The 23,654-nt window shown below is 46.0% G+C and overlaps 1 protein-coding gene across 5 annotated transcripts in view; it reads right to left on the bottom strand.

Moving 5' to 3' along the window:
* Positions 1-23,654, bottom strand: part of LOC147117816 (leukocyte elastase inhibitor-like) — a 46,398-nt gene that overhangs the window by 3,060 nt on the left and 19,684 nt on the right. For all 5 annotated transcript variants that reach the window (XM_085989151.1, XM_085989152.1, XM_085989153.1 and 2 more), the window contains 3 exons: positions 21,960-22,077; positions 20,564-20,706; positions 2,762-2,926 (listed from right to left, as the gene is read on the bottom strand). In XM_085989151.1, the coding sequence (XP_085845277.1) occupies positions 2,762-2,926; positions 20,564-20,706; positions 21,960-22,077 (426 nt within the window). The remainder of the gene's footprint in view (positions 1-2,761; positions 2,927-20,563; positions 20,707-21,959; positions 22,078-23,654) is intronic.

Genomic DNA, 23,654 nt, shown 5'->3' with positions numbered 1-23,654 from the left:
TTTATAAATTTAAAAAAAACTCTTCAATAAGAAGTTTATTTAGTCCTGTAAAAAGATAATTTCCTCAAAATTAAATGTTTAATATATTTAATTAAATGGCATTTTAATTCATTTTAAATATGTAATTAAAAAAATTTCATGTGTTGGTGTATTTTTTTAAATTTTTTTAAAAAGTGATCCCCATTCATATTTACTGGAGTTCCATACGTACAGAACTCGCATAAGTATGAATGGGGATTCCCTTCTTTTATTGGTTGGGCCAGCCCACATGATCCCAGGGGCGCCTACGAATCGCAAGCGCCCCTGGGACCCGGAGGCGCCCAGGATCGCAAGTCTCCGTATCTCCCGGGCCACCAGGTACATTCATAGATTTTTTGCAAGTCAGAGGCATCCGCCCGTGGGAAGCCTCTGATCACAAATGTTGGCCCAACATAACCAGAGAACTCTTAACATATCTAGTGCCTGACGTGTCTTGTTGTTTATTAAAATGTGTTGCAAGCTATTCAAATTATATAAACCGCCCATACAAACCAATGACGTGCTGGGAGCATGCCATGCTTATAACTTGGATTTAGAGGTGAGTGAATCATGAAGGGTTATATACTGACATGTTCTGAAGCTATTGTGCAAGAGTGCCCTGATACGGAGCTACATTTATTGGAAATAGTTTCACAGTATTTGCTGCAGTTCCCATTAACGCAAAGGATTAATTTATTTTTTCTCCTATTTTGAGTAGACAGCAGCGAGATAAATTTAGACTTAAAAAAAAAAAAGCAAATACGTTGGTTTTAAAGTGCAATGGAAGAACTTTTAAACTCGTTACCCCCGAACTTCAATGAATTCAGTGACTGGTCGCAGATTTCTGAGGAAGCTGATATTTGGTGAATGTGAAGGATGGCGTCTTGCCTCTGTCAACAAGACAACTGGCCGGAGAGTTTTTGCTCCGTTGAAAGAGTCTTGATGCCTTGTTCCCAGGAAAACACTCCTGATGTGCAATGTAAACCCAGCCCGTTAATTTACAGGTGAGCTTACAGCACGGAAGGAGGTCGTTCTGCCCATTGTGTCCATGTTGGCTGTCTGCTAGAGTAATACAAAACAACCTCAATTATCCCCATAAACTCGTGTCTTCCTTTACTTTAATGTTTCTACTATTATTACCCCCTTAAAAAGATGCAGTGAATGCTATTTCAATAGTTAGTCATGATTTCAGCTGCAGAATTTTCCCTGTAGTCTGTCCAATTTTGCATTGAATATCATTGGGCCGTATTTTCCGATTGGAGGCCTCCAACCTGGAAAAATCTACGAACTTATCGGAGGGCTCCCGAGGTGTGAATACTTCTGATCGGGCCTCTCCAAACTCCAAGTGCGCAGGGCCCACGTATCCCAGAGGTGCAGGCAGTTCGCAAGCGTCCTGGGATCACGTGGACCATGGGGAGCCAATAGAAGGGAATCTCCCTTCGTACACTTGACCGATAGACCGGTCAAATATAGGAATGGAGATCACCCCAAAAATAGTAAAACTTTAAATAAATTTAAAAAACAATCCTTTTTAAAATAGGAGTTGAAATTACAATAAATTAAATATTTTAAACAAAAATTTAATTTTTTGAAAAAAATTAAAGTATTTTTTAGAGCTAAAAATAAACTTAATCGCTTAAAAATACTTTTTAAAAAAAGGTAAGTGCAAACTTTTTAAATTAACTTTTTTCAACTCTTACCCTGGTAAAAGCAGGCCTTATGCAAGCTTTTACCAGGCATAAGAATTCTAAGGGTTTTCTGCAGACAGAGGGTCTCCAGAAAGCGGAACTCTCTGCCCGCAGAGGTCCTTCTCAAGAGCATTTTTGACAGATCGGAAATACCGGTTTTCAGCACATGCCCTGTGCATGCCTGAAACCGGCATTTCCGACGTCCCTAGGGGTGCGTACACACCCGCAGGCATCGGAATATACGGCCCATTCATTTTAAAATGCATCATTTGTTGCTCAGGATCAGCAACAAGTTTCACAATAATTAAAAATATAAATATAGGTTTAATTTTATACAGAAAAATATATGCGTCGTTACAGTGGTCAGTGTCATTTTTATAACACGGGAGGGGGGGGGGGGCCTCAGAAGCAAAAAGATGAAGAACCCTTGGCGAGAGCATTCTCATGCTCCAGAAAAACCGGATCTGGAGGTTATTCTGTAAATTTTAGTATTGGAGCGTACTCTCCATTTGTAATGCAGACGAAACATTTTACATTCAAGCATCATTTATACTCTCCAAAAGCTCTTCTGGAGAAATGGAGGCAACATTTACATTCTTCAAAAGATGTTTTGATAGAAGGGTAGAGACTATTAACAACTGTTGGTTGGTGGAAAGGCCACACGAGAACATTCTGTGAAATACTGCTGGTGCTGGACTATAGCAAGTTAAATCTGTTAAAAACAAAGCCACTGAGCAATTCCCTCCCTCTCTACGCCCAAGTGATGTGTGGATTTGAATGCATGCACATTACATCTGCAACAACAAATCGAGTCAAGCAAGATGTTGGTCAACTTCCCTTTTCACGAAAATAATTCAATCAAACCCATTTTAAGCTTAATCATAAACCATTCCTATAGAGTCTGTCTGATTTCAGTCCCATTTAGGCATGAGATTGGAGTTAATTGTGTGGATTCATTTTTGGGAGAGGAGAGCTGAATTAATAATTTTTCTGCAACTGGTTAGTTTCCCCTGAATAATTTGAGTTAATGATTCATGTCGAAGCTTCCAACTTACTTTTTCCAGCCCACTGGAGTCATCTTTTATATCAGGCAACAGGATGAGCATACTCAGCTCACTCTGAACATAGGGGAGCTCAAGTATCCTGACTGCAACTTCATGAATATAAGCAGTATTAAACTTGGTTTTCTGCCACATCATTTGCACTGGTTTAGTTTCGTCCTGCAAGTAAAAAAAAGAGACTATTAGCAAAGCTGCAGAGCACCATTTACTCAAACATACAAGAAATAATTTCAAGAGGAGGAAAGTTTATATTGGCCTTGGAAGGAGAGTGAAAAAAAAAACTCAAGGAGCAACATCACAAGCCAGCAGGTAGCCGAGTATTACTTTTCCCCCTCTAAGCTAGGGCAGCGGTTGGTGAGTATTACTTTCCCCCGCCCCCCACCTCTAAGCTAGGGCAGTGGTTTATACTAAGAGCCGGGAAACTATAACTATACTTTATTAAATTACGGCTTTTGAAGATGCAGTCACAGACCTTGACCACTGGTCTGAGGTCACGAAGCTTCTTTGGGTACTGGAGCCAGGTGGTAGGGGCAACACTACTAGCAGTGACGGCCTTGGCAATCTGGTCCAACATTTCTCTGGAGGGCCTCCTGGCCCCTGTAGGTAGATGACCTCTTGCAGTGTTGATCCCCTGCACAAAACTAGAGTGCTGTGCGAGACCCTGGGTGCCCTTCCCTGGTTTGCGGAGTCATTTGCGTTAGTGCTGAAATGCTTCTCCCATATTTTTTTATAATATTTATTTATTTAAAAAAAAAAAAAAATTTTGAGGTGCAGAAAGGAATTCAGCTTCAAGAGCTGAAGATTCCCATTTGGGACTTCTTTTTAATGCTAATTTTTTTTTTTTTTTTTTTTAAAAAGGCAGCAAGGGCTGAAAACTGCATTTTTTAAAAATCAGTTCAGAAGGCATTGCCCTTTTAATACCCCACAATGCCCATCAAACTCATTGTCCCACTTCCAGAGGCTATGGGAAGATGGAACACTGCTTCTGGACGCCAGAGTCGGGACCGATACCTGCAGCAACACCAGAAGGGTGCGAGACGGTCAGTTTAGCATAGTGCCACTAATTTAGCTCCCGGCGCAAATTTTGCTCTTCTACCAGCGCATCTATTTTCGGCTGCCGTTAACCCCAGCGATACCAGCAACTTTTGTGGCAGCCACGAATTTCTAGGCCAATGTCTTTTAATCGCTCTCAATCAAATCTTACTTTCCTTCTCTATTTTGTTTTCTGTTCCTAATTTGACATTGAATTTATTATTATGACACTTCCTGGTTCAGACTCTGCGCTGCTCATCAACGATTATTCAATCTGATTGGATAAGGAGATACACAGTTGCTTGCCCAGTTCACACAGCCCCAGATGCTCTAGAGGGTGCTGTGTATTTTGGCTCTCTAATTTACAGCAAGTTCCAGTGCGAAACCCCATAGAAAGTCTATGGGTAAGTACAAGTGTAACAGCCACAAAATTCAGCCCATTAACCCAACTCCATGTCCTCTACCACCTAAATCAATGGTGGGCAAAATCTGGCCTGCCAATGGATTCTATTCGGCCCGCCAAGGCCTGGCTTCGAGTTTCGAACGTTCGCCACACCTGGCCCCCTAGCCTGACCCTGCCCCATGTGATGTCAGAAAGCGGGTTATTGACTCCAAGGCAGCAGGGGAGTCAACATAGGCCTTAGAGACAGAAGGCGATGATACAGAGACCAGTGGCTGAGGAGGTCAGAAGGGAATTGCGGAATGGGCTATGGCCCCTCCGGGGGTGTGGGGGGGAAGAATGGAGAGAAAGGGCCTTTTACCGATGGCAGCGCGGCCCCTAAATAAAATTTTTAAAAAAAATAAAAATAAAAAAAAATCGGTGGAGCGTGGCAAGTGCAGCAATGTGTAGGCTTGTCCCCTCCAGCCCAGGCCCAACTCCCAGTGGTGGGGTGACTGATGGATGATACCTGTTATTAACTGCTACCTAACTAATGCAAAACTGGTGTATACTAATTAACATTTTAATTATCTCAAATTTATTAACAACTGCTTTGTAAATTAGTTAACAGATTTATTCACCAACTTAACACCCTCTGCTCGTTAGGCAATCGGTGAATAATTTAAGTGTGCTCATTACTGTATTAATTACACAGCTATTAACAACCCACTGAAAGTTATTTAACACTAACTGCAAGAGTCATGAAAGTTTAAGAAAATACTTTAAAATATTGGTTAAATAGTATAATAGTTAATTTACCTGACTGACTTATTGTATTGAGAAACCCCCTATTTTCTTGTTCCAGTAGTATAGTCTGAGATACCCCCTTTATTCTTGCTACAATGGTACAGTCCTTAAGATTGTCACATGGTATCCAGCCATTTTACAGTTCAAGCTGCACGAGGCTGGAGAGAAGGTAAAGGCTTTTGAGGGCTGGAGCAATACAGTTTTTGACCGTGTTCGTTTAAACGTGTTTTGCTTTGTAATTCTGTTTGTAAGGTGTTACAGTAAACAGTTTAAAGACAAAGTTACGTTTTGGAACGTTTTATTTTGACACGCGTCTACTCGTTGTTAAAAGCCTCAAAGCTCAGTGGCTGCATATTTGGAAATTACGAAGCGCCACTACATTAGTCAAAAACTAGCTCCCTAAGAAGGAAAGGACAGAATTGTCGGCGAACGTATACATGAATGGTCACGGAGCCAGACGACCATATAAGAAAGCGAAGGTACAGTGACTGTTACTTGCCTTGTTCATTCTATTGAGAAGCGAAATAAGAGCTGCGGGTAAAATGGCCGAGGCCTTACGGAGCCGTGAGGAGCTTCCCCCAGCCAGAAGGATTGTTGGCCAAAAGAGGGAAGTAAAGCTCACCCCAAAGGCAATGGAAGAGAAGTTACATAGAAGAATAGGTGCAAGGAGGGCTAAATTAGCTCAGATAACTGGAAAAATGAAGATAATTGATTGTCTCATGGAAGATAATGCTAATATTAAGAAAGCTGAAGATGATTTCTCCAAGTTGCATGAAGAATTTAATGTACTCAATGAAGATGTATTAGCACTTCTGTCTGAAGAAGAGGGAAACGCTGATCAGCACAACTGGTTTGATCTTAAATCATCCAGCATTAAGGACTATGTCAAGGCCACAGAACAGTGGATGTTAAAGATTCGTCAAGATGCTGATACAGCAGAGAAAGATAAAGATGACGATGAAGTCGGACCAGATGATAGCATTTCAGAGACTTCAGCCAGACTGAGCAAAAATCGAAAAGAAGGTAGCTCTGTTTCTGGACACAGGTCAGTCGCTTCTACCATACGCTCGTCGCGACGCATGAGAGAGGAGGTTGAACGGGCAGCGTTGATGGTGCGCGCAGCATCTTTAGTGGAGAAGCAAGCTCTTGAATGGGAAGAGGCCCAACTGCAGGCCCAACAGGCCCAAGTGCAGGCAAAGAAAGAACAGCTGGAGATAAAAACAGCTATTGCGGTCTCAGATGCCAGGTTGAGTGTGTAAGATGATTATGAAGGCTCACAGGATGGCATGAACGAATACTGCCAGTCAATGTTGTCACAGAGTTGGATCCAGGGCACCTTCAAGAGTTAAGAGAGTCTGAAGGCCATCTCCTGGCATTACAGCGTGGAAGAGAGGCCTCTCCACTAACAGGAGCACGTGATGCTACCCCAGACGTCAGACGGTCTAGACTAGACCCTGCTGATGACCAGAGGCCTGAAGACACAGGGAGAAGCCTATACCGAGTGATGCAACGTCAGAACGAAATTACAGAGATGCTTGTAAAACAACAGAATCTGTTTCGACTCCCTCAAAGAGACATACCAGTGTTCCAAGGCGACCCACTCAAGTATAAGCCCTTCATCAGATCCTTCGAACAAGCCATTGACTCCAAAACAGAGAGCAGCAGTGATAAGTTGTACTACCTGGGACAGTACACCAGTGGTAAACCACAAGACCTGGTCAGAAGCTGTGAACACATGAGACCGGACCGGGGATACATAGAAGCCAGGAAGTTGCTGCAGGAGCACTATGGTAACGAGCTGAAGATAGCCACTGCATATATTGAAAAGGCTAGCAAGTGGCCACAGATCAGATCGGAGGACGGGGAGGCATTGAACACATGTTCTTTTCCTCATAGGATGTCGCAACACCATGGAGGATGTTGAATTCATGGAAGAGATGGACAATCCTACGACTATGAGAATCATCATCTCTAAGCTTCCTTACAGGATGAGAGAACAATGGAGAAGAACAGCCTTTGAGATAACGGAGAGATGGAAAAATAGAGCCAGGTTTGCAGACTTAGTGAATTTCATAGACAAACAGGCTAAAATTGCTAGGGACCCATTGTTTGGAAGCATCCAGGATGTCAGCCCGACTACTGATGGAAGAGTGAAAACCAAGCCTGCTGAATCAAAGACTCTCAGGCAAGGTGGTTCCAGGGGAAGCAGCTTTGCAACTATCGTCACTCAGGCTGGGGAAGAAAGGTCTCAGAACTCATCTCCCAAAAAGAGCAGCACAGTGATGCCTGCTAATGCCTTTCAGAAGCCATGTTTATTCTGCCAGAAGAATCATACATTGGATTTCTGCAGTGACATCAAAGCACAGCCACATAAGGACAGAATCGAATTTCTGAAGTACAATGGCCTATGTTTTGGATGTCTCTCTCAGGGACACCTGAGTAGAAACTGTAAGCAAAGAACAACGTGCAGAGTGCGCACTCGGAAACATCCCAGTCTGCTGCATATCCACAAAGAAGAACAAGTCTCTAAGAAGAGTGAAGAAAACAATACCGACGAAAAGGTTGTTTCAAGTGCTCTGGTGTCGCTAGAACCAGAGACTTGTGGATTCACTGGGGCTGGTGACAGTGATTGTATTCTTGCCATCGTACTTGTAAAGATCAAGTCTAAGAGGAGTGAGAAGTTTGTGGAGACTTACGCCTTCATGGATCCAGGTAGTTCAGCAACGTTCTGCACAGAATCACTCATGCGACAGCTGAACGTTAGAGGCAGAAGAACAGAAATCCTATTACGCACCATGGGTCATGAGAAGTCAATGCAAAGTTATATCCTGTCAGACTTAGAAGTGTGTGGACTTGAAGAGAAGGACTTCATAGACCTGCCTAAGGTTTTCACACAGAGGGAGATTCCTGTTAAAATAGGAAATTTAGCCCTGCAGAAGGATGTGGAGAGATGGCCTTACCTGGAAAAGGTGCGTCTCCCATATATTGAAGCAGAAATTGGCCTATTAATTGGAACCAATGCCTACAAAACTATGGAGCCATGGCAGGTGATAAATAGCAAGGATGACGGACCCTACACAGTCAGGACAGCCCTTGGATGGGTAGTCAATGGACCGGTAAGGAGAGATGATGGCAACAAGTCGAACAAGGAGCAACGACAAAAATGTAACAGTTAATTGTATCTCTATCGCAAGCATTGAAGAGCTGTTGATAGCTGCGTTCTGAAAAGTCTGCGTTGAACTGCTGTGTGAGGAAAAGACAGAGATGTCACAAGAAGACCATCAGTTCATGGATTTGATGACAAGGTCTACACAGTTCATTGATGGCCACTATCACATTGGTTTGCCACTGAGAAGACAGACCACGAAGATGCCAAACAATCGCTGCATAGCAGAGCAGCGCGCCATCAGTCTAAAGAGAAAGCTGAACAAGAACCACGACTTTCACGAAGACTACAAAGGCTTCATGAGAAACATCATAGCGAAAGGCTATGCCGTAAAAGTGCCCAAGGAACAGTTGAACAGAGACGATGGAAGGGTCTGGTACATTCCTCATCACGGTGTGCATCACCCAAAGAAGAAAAAGATCCGTGTAGTGTTTGACTGCGCCGCCTCATTTCAGAGGAACTTCACTGAATGACCAGCTGCTTCAAGGTCCTGATCTTACTAATACCCTCATTGGCGTCTTGACTAGGTTTAGACAAGAGCTCGTTGCCATGATGGCAGACGTAGAATCAATGTTCTACCAAGTCAGAATCCCTGATGAAGATGCTGATCTTCTGCGTTTCCTTTGGTGGCCAGATGGCGACGTTAGTCAAGCGATGGTGGAATGTAGAATGGCTGTACACTTGTTTGGAGCCACCTCATCTCCCAGCTGTGCAAGCTACGCTCTCAGGAAAAACTGCAGAAGATGGCAAAGGCAAAGCACCATCAGAGGCTGTGGAGACAATCTTCAGAAACTTTTATGTCGATGACTGTCTGAAGTCCGTGTCAACAGAAGACGATGCCATTGCACCGTCAAGAGACCTTAGAACTCTGTGTTCGAATGGAGTATTCCATCTGACTAAGTGGATAAGCAACAGCAGAGCAGTTCTAGCTTCTATCCCAGAAAAGGAAAGAGCCACTGAAGTCAAAGATCTGGACCTGAGCCACGATGTCCTTCCTATTGAGAGCTCTTGGTGTACAATGGTGCATTGAGTCAGACACGTTCAACTTCAGAATAATGGTGAACGAAAGACCAGCCACAAGACGAGGGATTCTCTCAGTGGTCAGTTCCATCTACGACCCTCTTGGATTCCTGGCACCACTCATTCTGCCGGTGAAGCTGATCCTACGAGAGCTGTGTAGAGACAAGAGAGGATGGGATGAAGATATCCCAGAAGGTCAAGCTCAGAGATGGCTCAGATGGTTGACAGATTTGCAACAACTTTCTAGCTTCAACGTCAGTAGATGCATCAAGCCTGTGAGTTTTGGAGTTACAAAGACGGCTCAACTACATCATTTCTCGGACGCCAGCGAGGACGGCTATGGCACGGCTACTTACCTCTTGCTGACAAATCAACAGGGCCAGAAACATTGTGCCTTCCTCATGGGGAAATCCAGGGTGGCTCCGCTGAAGCAGGTCACCATCCCGAGACTGGAGTTGACGGCAGCGGTTGTTGCAGTTAAAGTTGACCAGGTGATGCGGAAAGAGTTACAGCTCCCATTAGAAGAATCTGTCTTCTGGACGGATAGCACGACGGTGCTGAAGTATATAGAGAATGAGAAGATACGCTTCAAGACCTTCGTAGCAAACAGAATCTCATCCATTAGAGAAGCTACACAACCATCTCAATGGAGGTATGTAAACACCTCATTAAACCCAGCAGATCAAGCCTCACGGGGATTGAAGGCTGAAAACTTCATGAGGAGTGAAACTTGGATACAAGGCCCAAGTTATCTGCTGGAAACAGAGATCATGGCCAGAAAGACCAGATATGCCAAGTCAGATTGCTGAAGACGACGTCGAAGTCAAGAGATCAGTCACAGTAAATCTCATAACTACGAAAGAGAACTTTGACACAGTGAACAAGCTTGTTAACCATTTCTCAGGATGGCACCAGTTGAGGAAAGCAATTGCATGGTTTCTAAGGTTGAAAGAGTTGCTGCTACACCTGAGCGGTAAGAGAAAAGAGTATCGAGCCACTATCCATCAGTCTGAAAGTAACCCTGATAAGCAGAGAATGCTTCTACAGCAATATATGCATCAGCACAAGACCACATTGGGTAAGAATTCATTGACCGTGGAGGATTTGGCCAAGGCTGAGATGGAGATAGTTTGCTTCAGTCAAAGACAAAGATATCCAGAAGAAATCGAAGCTTTACAGCGAAATACTCCAATCAAGAAAGGTAGTCATATCTACAAGCTGGACCCTACACTGCAAGATGGAGTACTGAGGATGGGAGGGCGACTAAACAAATCTGCCATGCCAGAGGAGGCCAAGCATCCTGCTATCCTTTCTAAGGACCTCCGGGTTGTTACTCTCATTCTTCAGCATATACACCAGAGTATTGGACGCCGTGGGAGGAATCACGTGCTTGCGAAGCTAAGACAAAGATACTGGATTCCAGGAGCTAATTCTGTAATAAGAAAAATACTCTCTGAATGCATTGTTTGCAGACGGTTACAAGCTAGAGCTGGGGAGCAGAAAATGGCAGACCTGCCTGAAGACCGTTTGTTACCAGACAAGCCCCCATTTACAAACGTAGGGGTGGACTATTTCGGGCCTTTCGAGGTAAAGTGAGGACGGAGCCTTGTCAAGAGATATGGTGTGCTTTTCACTTGTTTGACCATCAGAGCAGTTCATATTGATGTGGCACACACGCTTGACACTGATTCCTGTATTAACGCCCTGCGGCGCTTTGTCTGTAGAAGAGGACAGGTGTCCATTATGCGTTCTGATAATGGCACTAATTTTGTCGGAGCGGAGAGAGAACTACAGGAAGCTATTGAAGGTTGGAATCAGCTTAAAATACAGGAAGCCATGATGCAAACAGGAATTAAGTGGATCTTCAATCCACCGGTTGCATCCCACCATGGAGGTGTCTGGGAAAGACAGATACGCACCGTAAGAAAACTACTCAGTTCTGTACTGAAGCTGCAAGTGCTTGACAACGAGGGACTTCAAACCGTTCTGTGTGAGGTTGAAGCCATCATTAATGACCGACAGATAACTAAGACATCAGATGATCCCAATGACCTCGAAGCCCTGACTCCGAACCACCTGTTGTTGTTGAAAACACAGCCAGTCATGCCCCCGGGAGTCTTCAAAAAGGAAGATCTGTATGCCCGTCGGAAGTGGAGGCAAGTTCAGTATATGTCAGACCTTTTCTGGACCAGATGGACAAGAGAATACTTACCTCTGCTACAGGAGCGTCAAAAATGGTCCAAAATAAAGAGGAACTTCATTGTCGGAGACATCGTCTTAATCGTGGATGATTCAGCCCCTAGAAATTCTTGGTTGATGGGAAAAATTATTAAGACCATGCCAGACTCCAGAGGCGTTGTTCGTCGCGTTTGTTTGCAAACCAAGACCAGTACCCTGGAAAGACCGATCACAAAGCTCTGCCTGCTACAAGAAGCAGCGTGAAAGGTTCCTGAACAAAAAAAAGTGGACATTTATATTGTAAATATGTTGAACTCATTAGTTTATGACTCTTAAGAATGTTTGAGTAATTGATATGCTTCATGTGCCTAGTCAATTAGGGGCCGGAATGCAAGAGTCATGAAAGTTTAAGAAAGAAAATACTTTAAAATATTGGTTAAATAGTATAATAGTTAATTTACCTGACTGACTTATTGTATTGAGAAACCCCCTATTTTCTTGTTCCAGTAGTATAGTCTGAGATACCCCCTTTATTCTTGCTACAATGGTACAGTCCTTAAGATTGTCACATGGTATTCAGCCATCTTACAGTTCAAGCTGCACGAGGCTGGAGAGAAGGTAAAGGCTTTTGAGGGCTGGAGCAATACAGTTTTTGACCGTGTTCGTTTAAACGTGTTTTGCTTTGTAATTCTGTTTGTAAGGTGTTACAGTAAACAGTTTAAAGACAAAGTTACGTTTTGGAACGTTTTATTTTGACACGCGTCTACTCGTTGTTAAAAGCCTCAAAGCTCAGTGGCTGCATGTTTGGAAATTACGAAGCGCCACTACACTAACTTTTACTAGTGTTCAACTAATTTACTGATCAGACTATTTATTTACTACCTTAACACAGCTCAAACAATTGGTGAGCAATTTAAATTGTTAATTGATTTAATTGCACGACTATTGTTCCCTAACTTTGTAACCTGATACTGATCTATTTACTAATGTGACAAATTCTCTGCTCATGTTCAATCAGTTGAATTATTACTTTAATAATTTCACATTCAACAGTTCACGCGTATAATAAAACAGTCAATTAATCACTAATTGGTTGAGGGTGAAATTTTGCAAGAGGACAAAGATTCTCTACTAGGATTTTTTAAAGCGATAAGTCAATAAATTAAACATTCTGGAATATGCTCAGGATCGAGCACATTCGGGGATCACTGGTTAATTGACTAGTCTAATCCAAGCTTTCATCTTTACTACACATTTTGAGTGAAAGGCCAGTTAATAACATCTTTCATGCTTGTGAAAGACAAGTTTCAGCACCAGCTGCTTAAACAGTTGACAGAAGCAAGTGGGGTAAATATTTTTTTGCTTGCATAGAATGTACAGCACAGAAAAAGGCCATTCGGCAAAACTGTTCTACGCCAGTGTTTTTAAGAACATAAGAAATAGGAGCAGGAGTATGTCATATGGCACCTTGAGCCATTCAATAAGATCATGGCTGATCTCGTCACGTAACCAGTTTTAGTTATGGCATAATATCAATGGCTAAGAAGTTTTCGGTAAACCTGTATCATGTTCGTTAGCATGTTAATAATTACCATTATTTTTGTGGAAACGACATGAAGGGTTCTTTATACAATAAATGAAATGCCATAAATTTTTTTAATGCTGGCTGTTAATTAATTTTGTGTGCAGCCCTCAACACACCAAAACTTAAGTGGCCCTCCAGCCCAAATAACTGCCCACCCCCATCTTAAATGCATCTGCCCACCCCCGCCTTAAATGCATCCATGCTATTTGCCTCACTCACTCCGTGTGGTAGCGAGTTCCACATTCTCACCACTGAGTAAAGAAGTTTTTCCTAGCATTGGACTCCACCATAAATGCAAGCATCTTCTCTACTGCTACTCTATCGAACCACTTCATAAGTTTTAAAGACCTCGATCAGGTCATCCCTCAGCCTTCCCTGATCAGTTCTCGAATCATCCTTGCAGCACTTTCCCCAGTGCTTCTACATCCTGGTTGCAATACGGAGACCAGAATTCTGCACAGTACTCCAAGTGTGGTCTAACCAAGGTTCGATACAAGTTTAACACAACTTCTCTATATGGAAACAGAACTGGATTACATTGCTTTAGTTTCAAGTTAATAGCGAAAGGGTTTCATTTTGGCTCAGAATTGAAAGAGTGCAACAACCTACAACCTACAATTCCTCCAGACAATGACAATGATCCATGTTCGCTTTAAACCACAAATGTCCTTTAGCTGCTCCATCCACTTCACCTACTCGGTTTAGCAGTATACCCAGGGAGGGCAATGGAGGAAAATTAGGCAGTAAGGCCTAATGCCCAGAAACATCTACCGTCAGGCCCACTGGAGGCAGGCATCTTTGGCCATTGAATTTTCACACTGCTGCATGTAAGAGAGGGGGTGGGTGAGGATTCATGCACGGCCACATTTCCCTTACTTACCAGAGTTGCCAAATCTGGATGGATGCATTCCTGAAGGTTTCATCACATGACCTCCACCACCCAGTCAAGCAGCCTGGTGTCCCCCACCCCCATGTTTGTATTAATAATGTAAAAGTGTTCAAAGAAATGATAACTTTTATTTAATACCCAATGATTTTTCTGCCCGGCTGCTCACAGTAGTATCCAGGAGATTAATAATTCCTGGAGAGGCCAGGACAATCCTGGAGGGTTGGTGACCTTACTTACCACCCAGACACTGCCAGCAGTAAGAGAACATCTCAGGGAAAGATCTTGTGGGCCAGCTTGCAGCCGGCTCCATCATTAAAGGCCAGAAGCGAACCAGAGCAGTCTGAAGGGAAGTTTACAAATGTTTCGTTGACTAATATTCTTTTTATTTAAAGTTCTGTAAATATATGTTTAATAATTATTATGCTATCAAGTTTTTTTTTTTTTAATTTAATCTTGTGACCTAGGCCTTGGAAGCCAATTGGATCTCTATTGTCTCCCTTGTTCCACTTTCAGGAAAAAGTGCCAGGCTGCACAGGCACGGTAGGCAGCCTCCAGTCCATGCCCACTACCCACACATTCCTCTCTCCAGACGGGTCATTTCAGTCACCACCAGCACTGCTCAAAAACACTGCCCTTCAATCACAAAAGCAATAACCGAGCTGTGCCAGCTGCCAGACAGCTACAGGCTCAGCAGATAAGGGAGACCATGAGCTGACCAAGATCTAGGCTCACTGCTAAGTGAGTCTAGTCACAGTCCCCTTTTGGCAACAAACTCACTGTCAGTAGGAAGCTCTGAGCAATTTCCAAGGCTTCCATTGGAGATCATCGTTATGGAAGATCTTATGGCATGTAATCCAGGTATTCCTTAAATGGAGGAGAGGTAGCAAACCCTACCAAGACAGCCCTTTCCGTGGGCCTGGATAATTTGCTTTGTGTGTCTTCCCAAAATATGGGTCCTCCCCACTGAAGGATAGACAAACTCAACAGACAAGTGTTTAAACTTGTGGGCTCTGTCCTCTGAAGAAGCACCAGCCTCAGGCATGACTTAAGCCACATTGCAGATACTAAATGGCTGCCTTGACTCCTTCAGCTGCTGCAGCAGCACTGGATTGTCTTGACGCTCCCGCAGAGGCAGGCTACCTATACAACAACTTGCATTTATATAGTGCCTTTAACATAGTAAAACATTGTAGGGCTGGAGGTTAGAGATAGGGAGGGGCAAGGCCATGATGGGATTTGGAAACAATTATGAGAATTTTAAAATGGGGGCGTTGCCGGAAGAGGAGCCAATGTAGGTCAGCGAGCACAGGGCTGATGGGTGAACAGGACTTGGTGTGAGTTAGGATACGGGCAGTAGAGTTCTGAATGAGCTCAAGTTTACAGAGGCCACTATTCAGACCCGGTGTCCACCATAAATAAATAACAAAATTGCAATGAGGAAAATGAGACTGGTTCTCAGCAGTATAACCCCAGCGGATTGAAGAATGATTCTAGTGCACTGCCGGTGGCTAATCTGATGATTCAGAAAATCTAGCCCTAGACCTGATGGATGAGCATCAAAATGTAAAAAAAACCATGGTGAAAGCTGATGCACTATCAATTGCTACAAAAGACTGGAAGTTGAGAAAGTAATAAACAGGCTTTTATTACCAAAGAACAGAGCATGCCTCTTGTGGCTGCCTGGTATCCAAAAGGGCTGGGGGCTGCCGAGCAGCGACCTTTATACCTAGCCATGAGGGTGGAGCCAGGGGCGGAGTCAGCTGAGGCATGCACAGACAAGTACAACAATATGCAAGAGTGAACAACAGTACTAAACAGTGGTGAACAACAATACTAACAACAGTGGTTTACCACATTCACCCCTTGTTTAGAATTGAGTCCGGCGGGGTGAAGTGCACTAAAAATTCGTGTACTGAAGTCTATCAGGAGGCCTTGTAAGCCATCCTGAGCGTCGCAGCAGCGGCGATGGTGCAGCATCCAACGTTGAACCCGGTGTCTCGTTCAGAGGAGGTGTAGCAGGTGGCGGACCCTGGGGCTGCTGCATGCCGTCTACAGGGGTCAGAGCATGGGTAATGGGAGGTAGCGATGGTGGTCTCTCAGAGGCACCCGAAGGTGCGAGGTCTCGTGCGGGGACTGTGTCCTGGGGGTAGGCAGGAGTAGCGGTGGGTGGCGAAGAGGGTGTTTCAGGAGCACCCGCAGGTGCGAGGTCTCGAATGGAGACTGTGTCCTCCCGCCCGTCCGGGTACACCACGTAAGCATACTGCGGGTTGGCGTGGAGGAGGCTCACCCTCTCGACCGGGGGTCCGCCTTATGGGTCCTCACGTGCTTCTGCAGTAGGACGGGTCCTGGAGAAGTCAGCCATGTTGGTAGCAAAATCCCCGACGTGGACTTCCTGGGGAAGGAGAACATTCTCTCGTGAGGAGTGGCATTGGTGGGTGTACAGAGCAGCGACCGAATGGAATGGGGCGCCGCAGGGAGGACCTCCTGCCAGCGGGAGGTCGGAAGGCCCTTAGATTTTAAAGTTTAAAAGGACTGCCTTCCAGACTGTCGCATTCTCCCTTTCCACCTGGCCGTTACCCCGGGGGTTGTAGCTGGTGGTCCTGCTTGTAGCAATGCCTCTCGCGAGCAGGTACTGCCGAAGTTCGTCGCTCATAAAAGATGAGCCCCTGTCGCTATGGATATAGCTAGGGAAACCGAACAATGCGAAGAGGTCATTCAGACATTTAATGACCGTGGTACTGGTCATGTCCGAGCAAGGGATGGCAAACGGGAAAACTCATCAATTATATTTTGAGGAAGTACACATTGCGGTCAGAGGAGGGGAGGGGCCCTTTAAAATCGATGCTCAGCCGCTCGAAGGGGCGCGTGGCTTTGATCAGGCTCGCTCTGTCTGGCCTATAAAAATGCGGCTTGCACTCGGCACAGATCTGGCAGTTCCTGGTCATGGTCCGGACCTCCTCGATGGAGTAGGGCAGGTTACGGGATTTGATAAAATGGAAGAACCTGGTGACCCCCCGGGTGGCAGAGGTCATTGTGGAGGGTCTGTAATCTATCAACCTGCGCGTTGGCGCACGTACCACGTGATAGGGCATCTGGGGGCTCATTGAGTTTCCCGGGCCGGTACAAGATATCGTAATTGTAGGTGGAGAGTTCGATTCTCCACCTTAATATCTTGTCATTCTTGATTTTGCCCCGCTGCTTATTATGAAACATAAAAGCTACTGAACGCTGGTCAGTGAGCAGGGTAAATCGTTTTCCGGCCAGGTAATGCCGCACGGCTTCCACAATGGCCTGGGCCTCCTTTTCGACAGAGGAGTGTCGAATCTCGGGGCCCTGGAGGGTCCTTGAGAAAAAGGCCACGGGTCTCCCCGCCTGGTTAAGGGTTGCAGCTAGGGCAAAGTCGGATGCGTCGCTCTCCACTTGAAAAGGGAGGGAGGGACTCATCCACAGCGTGCATTGTGGCCTTCGCAATAAATCGCTTTTTATGAGTGAAGGCTGCACAGGCCTCTGCTGTCAGGGGGAAGGAGGCGGACTTGATGAGGGGTCGGGCTTTATCCGCATAGTTGGGCACCCACTGAGCATAGTAAGAGAAAAACCCCAGGCATCTCTTCAGTGCTTTCTGGCAGTGGGGGAGGGGGAGCTCCATAAGAGGGCGCATTCTATCGGGGTCTGGGCCGATGACTCCGTTCTCCACTACGCAGCCAAGAATAGCAAGGCGCTTAGTACGAAACATACATTTGTCTTTGTTGTATGTGAGATTCAGCCGCTGGGCCGTCCGGAGGAATTTCCCTAGATTAACGTCGTGGTCCTGCTGGTCGTGGCCGCAGATGGTGACGTTATCTAGATATGGGAAAGTGGCCTGGAGCGCGTTCTGGTCAACCATCCGGTCCATCTCCCGTTGGAAGACAGAAACTCCGTTGGTGACGCCGAAGGGAACTCTGAGAAAGTGATAGAGCCGACCGTCAGCTTCAAAAGCTGTGTACTGGCGGTCCTCAGCCCTGATGGGGAGCTGGTGGTATGCCGACTTCAGATCAATCGTCAAGAACACCTGGTATTGTGCTATCTGATTGACCATGTTAGATATGCGGGGGAGTGGGTATGCATCCAACTGGGTGTAGCGATTGATCGTCTGGCTGTAGTCAATAACTAGGCGCTGTTTTCCGCCAGTCTTCACCACCACCACTTGTGCTCGCCATGGGCTATTGCTGTTCTCGATAATCCCTTCCTTCAGGAGTCTCGCTACCTCGGATTTAATGAAAGCCCTATCCCCGGCACTGTAACGCCTACTTTTGGTAGCGATGGGCTTACAGTCGCGAGTGAGGTTAGCGAACGAGGAGGGGGGGGTGGGGGAAGAGACTTTAAGGGTGGAGAGGCTGCAAATGGCGCGCGATTTAAAATCTGCTGGCTGCAGACCGTGAGAGGGGGGAGGGGTCCACCGTACGCTAAAGTGACACTCTTAAGGTGGCACTGAAAATCCAACCCCAGTAGGACGGCAGCGCAGAGATCGGGCAGGACCAGAAGTTTAAAATGTTTGTATTCAGTACCCCGCACTGAAAGTCACCATACAGTAGCCACCGACTTCCGCTGACTGGGCTTTGGAAGCCATAGAGATGCGATGATGCGTCGGCAGGACCGGGAGAGAGTAACTGCGCACCGTGTCGGGGTGTATAAAACTCTCCGTGCTCCCGCTGTCAAAAAGGCAGGTAGTGGTGCGGCCGTTTACCGTAATGTCCATCATGGACCTGGACAGTTGATGCGGGAGAGATTGATCCAGCGTCACGGAAGCCAGCGTATGTTCAAGCGCGTCGATGCGGTCGTCCGATGAGGCGGTGGTGGAGTCCGGGTCCCCCGTAACCGAAGTCGGAGGCGTCCAAGATGGCGGACAAAATGGCGGCGCCCACGGTCCCGATCCCCACGCGGCTGGGGGAGCCCAAGATGGCGGGCAAGATGGCTGCGCCCACGGTTCGCACACGGCGCTGCTGGCGTTAGCGGTCCTCCCTTTGCAGGCGCTAACGTAGTGACCTTTCTTCCCGCAGCCGGAGCAGGTAGCATTCTTCACGGGGCAGCGTGCTCTAGGGTGTTTAGCTTGGCCACAAAAATAGCATTTTTGTGCCTTGGACATCACTGCAGCAGTCGGAGGTGGCGGTCCCATGGCCCAAGATTGCGGCGTCCACGGCGCGGGGCGATTAGGGGAGAAAGCGTCCATATTTCTGTGGGCCGCGTCGAGTGAGAGCGCGAGGGACACTGCCTTTGTCAGGTCTATTTCACCCTTCTCCAGCAGCCTCTGCCGGGAGTGGTCGGATCTTAGACCCGCAACGAAAGCATCTCGTATCAGTCCCTCCGCATGTGCCGCGGCCGATACTTCCTTGCAGTCGCAGCCGCGTCAGAGTACCCGCAGTGCCCGTAGGAAGGCCTCCACCGATTCCCCGGGCTGCTGTCTGCGAGATCTTAAAAGGTGCCTGGCATAGACCGTGTTAACCGGGCGTGCATACTGCCCTTTCAGTAGGTCGATAGCCGCCGCGTAGGTCGTCGCATCTTGGATTAAAGTATAGACTTGGTGGCTCACCTTTGAGGCCAGGATTTTCAGTTTATTTTCATCAAGAGTCACGGTCGAGGCAGCCATTGTGCGAATTTAGTCGACGAACCCGCTTCTTGGGGGTCTAGGTCCAGGCATGTTGGTCTGAGGGCTCGCAGCAGCGCCTGCTGCTCAGCGTTTTGCGCCATCGGTTGATCAGCATTCGCAGCCAACATTTAACTTTGGTAATAAAATTGATGCACTATCAATTGCTACAAAAGACTGGAAGTTGAGAAAGTAATAAACAGGCTTTTATTACCAAAGAACAGAGCATGCCTCTTGTGGTTGCCTGGTATCCAAAAGGGCCGGGGGCTGCCGAGCAGCGACCTTTATACCCAGCCATGAGGGTGGAGCCAGGGGCGGAGTCAGCTGAGGCATGCACAGACAAGTACAACAATATGCAAGAGTGAACAACAGTACTAACAGTGAACAACAGTACTAACAACAGTGGTGAACAACAGTGGTGAACAACAGTGGTGAACAATACTAACAACAGTGGTTTACCACAAAAGCCACTTCCTCATTTGATGCCATTGAAAGTTACGGCGGTCAAACACCAAGTCAATATGAAATAAAGTCACTGTGCTGCATTCGTGAAACCGGCAGAGTTAATAAAAGCTGTGAAAGGCTCAGCGTCAAATTTTGTCTGAATGCTCCCGTGAAGCGCCTTGGGATGTTTTACTACTTTAAAGGCGCTATATTAACACAAGTTGGTGTTGTGATGAAATGTTGCGACAAACTCTCGGTATCGCTTTACGGGGCATTTAAAATGCTCCATTTTTATCAAATTATTTTGAGGTAGAAATTCCAATTCAGCACTCGGGACGAGAAATGTCCCGTCATTCTAACGGGCAGAAAAGCACGCGCTGAGGAGCAGAGTTGGAATTTGTAACTCTTTATCTCACTAAAGTAAGCAGGCAGTTTATAGCCAGTTACAGCAACCATTGTTGATAATGAACGGGTCTCATTGTTTCCTTTAATTGCCCAGCTGACGAGGACAAATAAACTCTTCCAGAATACCTACATTTATGCCATGAAGGACAGGAATTTATTTTGGGCACTCAGCAGAAGATCAGTATTCTGCTAGACTTTCAATTAGTGTTCTTGTTGATCAAATAGTGGATAGGTCATCACTCGAACAGTTTTTCTCCCACTCCCACGTTACCTGGTTTATTCTGAATTGCCCATCTTGTGTATGTTCTTCTTTAAATTTCTGGTCCCAGTTTCCTTTAAAATAAATGGCGTTCACAAGGACAAGCTTTGTGAGCTGGTCAACAGTTCCCTCAGCCAGTAAGTTAGTGATCTTGCCTGGAGAGAAAATAGAGAACCACTTACATCAACGACAGATCAAGGATCAATTAAAATAAAACATAACTAATGAGTGGCAACTGTCAAAAAGTTGTGAACCAAAAAGTATTTATGTCACATGACAGCACAATGTGGGGAGCTTCACAACATGAGGATATTTGTGTTTCAAAACAGGTTATTTGGCATATTATTTACAGCTTCATGCTGTACAACTGTGGCTGGAACAACATTTCAAATGGGTCCAATGACATTTTAGAAGGCACAATTGACTAGTTAGTGCAACACTTCCTCAGATAATGAAACAATCCATTCTGCATGCAGCAGGACCAGGACAACATTCAGGCTTGGGCTGGTAAGTGGCAAGTAACATTCACGCCACACAAGTGCCAGGCAATGACCATCAACAAGAGGGTCTAACCACTGCCCCTGGACATTAAATGGCATTACTGTACCATAGTCGAATCCCCCACCACCAAACATTCCTGGGGGGGGGGGGTCACCATTGACCAGAAGTTTAACTAAACCAGCCACATAAATACTGTGGCTACAAGAGCAGGCCAGAGGCTGGGTATTCTGCAGCGAGTGTCTCACCTCCTGACTCCCCAAAGACTTTCCACCATCTACAGGGCAGATGTCAGGAGTGTAATGGAATACTCTGCACTTGCCTGGATGAGTGTAGCTCCAACACCACAGGAATCTCTACACCATCCAAGACAAAGCAGCCCACTTGATTGGCACCCCATCCACCACCTTCAACATTCACTCCCTCTACCACCAGCTCAGCATGGCTGCAGTGTCTACCATCTACAAAAATGCACTGCAGCAACTCGCCAAGGCTTCTTCAAAAGCACCTCCCAAACCCACGACCTCTACCACCTAGAAGGACAAGGGCAGCAGGCGCATGGGAACACCACCACCTCCAAGTCACATACCATCCTGACTTGGAAATAGATCGCCATTCCTTCATCGTCGCTGGGTCAAAATCCAGGAACTCCCTCCCCAACAGCACTGTGGGAGTAGCTTCACCATACGGACTGCAGCGGCTCACCACCACCTTCTCAAGGGCATTTAGGGATGGCCAATAAATGCTGGCCTTGCCAACGACACCCACATCCAAAGAATGAATAAAAACTTACAGCACCAATAATTCTGCTAGTCAGTCACTTTTGGGAAGCATCAGTCACTCTGAAGGTATGTACATGCAGGAGAAGAGTTTCTATGTATCATTGAAAGAATTATTTAGCAGCACTTGCCTTCAGTCTGTGCTTCTGTCCAGGAGTTGATCTGTTGTCGGGTTTCTTCTGCTGCATTGACAAAATCAACAGTAGCTAGCTCGGCCTGATAGTATTTCAGAGTAGACCCAAGGAAATGCTGAAGGATTACAGGCAAGAGATCAAGATAATGAATCTACTTTGCAGCATTTGAATATTCATTTCACGACTGGAATGGACTGACAATATAGTATTGCTTTTTTTTTTTGATGGGCAAATACATTTCAACCCTTTCTCCCAAGTTATATCCCTGTGGAGTTACAGCACATGCTGTTATTTAAGTTTAGCGTGGGTCTAGACTTGCAGCACTCTACAAGCCCAGCGGCTCCAAGGGCTCATCAACCCAACACAGAAATCCAACTGAAAGCTGCTCGTACCTGCACACCAATCTCTATTTTTCCAGAGTAACTCCTATCCAGAAGTGAATCTGTGCAGGCTTAAAAAACAAAACACAATTTACAAGGGGCAGTGAGCTAACCTTATGCATGGAGAATTTATGCCCCTCATTATTTTAGTTACTTTTACCGATCAGCAAATTAAAATGACAGTGTGGCAGAGCCATCATTGGGCTATGGACATTGTATATAATTCCTTTTTACAGCCGTTATATAGTCTGACGATGTACCTTTAAATGTATCTGTTACTGCACTCAGGCTTCATTCCTGTACTCTGCGTGATGACATCATGACGTCAGAGCTCGGAACCCTCTAGCAGTTCGAGAGAGGGACATAGCTCGGAACCTTCTAGCAGTTCCAGGCAGTTGGAGAAAGGTTTCCAAGCAGACCGGACACGTTTCCAGTTCATCCTGTAGTTGTTAACTTGCTTCGTTTGTTCATTAAAGTTTATTGTTTTGACTTCGCGAGTCGAACTCCACCTTTTGGTAAGGAACAGAGGTTCCTACATTGGTGACCCCGATTTTCTTCGAACAAATTCGTTGAAAAAACAACATGGACACAAACGCCGTCACGATCAAACTACCACACTTTTGGGAGCAGCAGCCAGCCGCGTGGTTTTGCCAGGCAGAAGCTCAATTCCAGATCCGGGGAATTACAGCGGATTCAACCCGTTACTACTACGTGGTCTCCGCCCTAGACAGTGCCACGGCCTCGCGAGTCGTCAACCTCCTCGAAAGTCCGCCTACCGACGGCAAGTATGAAGCATTAAAAACACGCCTTCTCCAAATTTTTGGTCTGTCCAAATCGGAACATGCCCGATGCCTAATCGCCATGCCCGGTCTCGGGGACTCGAAACCCTCAGAGCTCATGAGCCAGATGCTCACGTTGCTCAGCTCGGAATCCCAGTGTTTTTTATTCCGTGAGCTCTTCCTCTGCCAGCTACCGGAGCCCATGCAGACCGCCTTGGCCAACTCCGCAATCATGGATTGTGCCGAACTCGCCGCGGTAGCGGATAAAATCTTTTTGGTCACCCAACAGTCCTGCGCAGCCACAAAATGCCGAGGCAGTCCGGAGCCCCCCACCGACACTGACCCAATTTACCCCGAGCTACAGCCATGTTGCGCCACCACGAGTCGCCCATCCCCCAGGAGGGCGAACCAGTCTCCTCTTCCTACATGTTGGTGCATTTACCATTCTCGTTTTGGCGCGAAAGCCAGGAATTGCCGTCCACCCTGCAGTTTCTTCCAAGAAAAAATCCTTTCAAGTCACCGGGGTTCGAGAC

This window comes from Somniosus microcephalus, chromosome 5, assembly GCF_052327205.1.
Source record: "Somniosus microcephalus isolate GS21.2 chromosome 5, FLI_Smic_1.0, whole genome shotgun sequence".
NCBI classification, from domain to species: Eukaryota; Metazoa; Chordata; class Chondrichthyes; order Squaliformes; family Somniosidae; genus Somniosus; species Somniosus microcephalus.
This window is presented reverse-complemented; position numbering and strand designations above follow the sequence as displayed.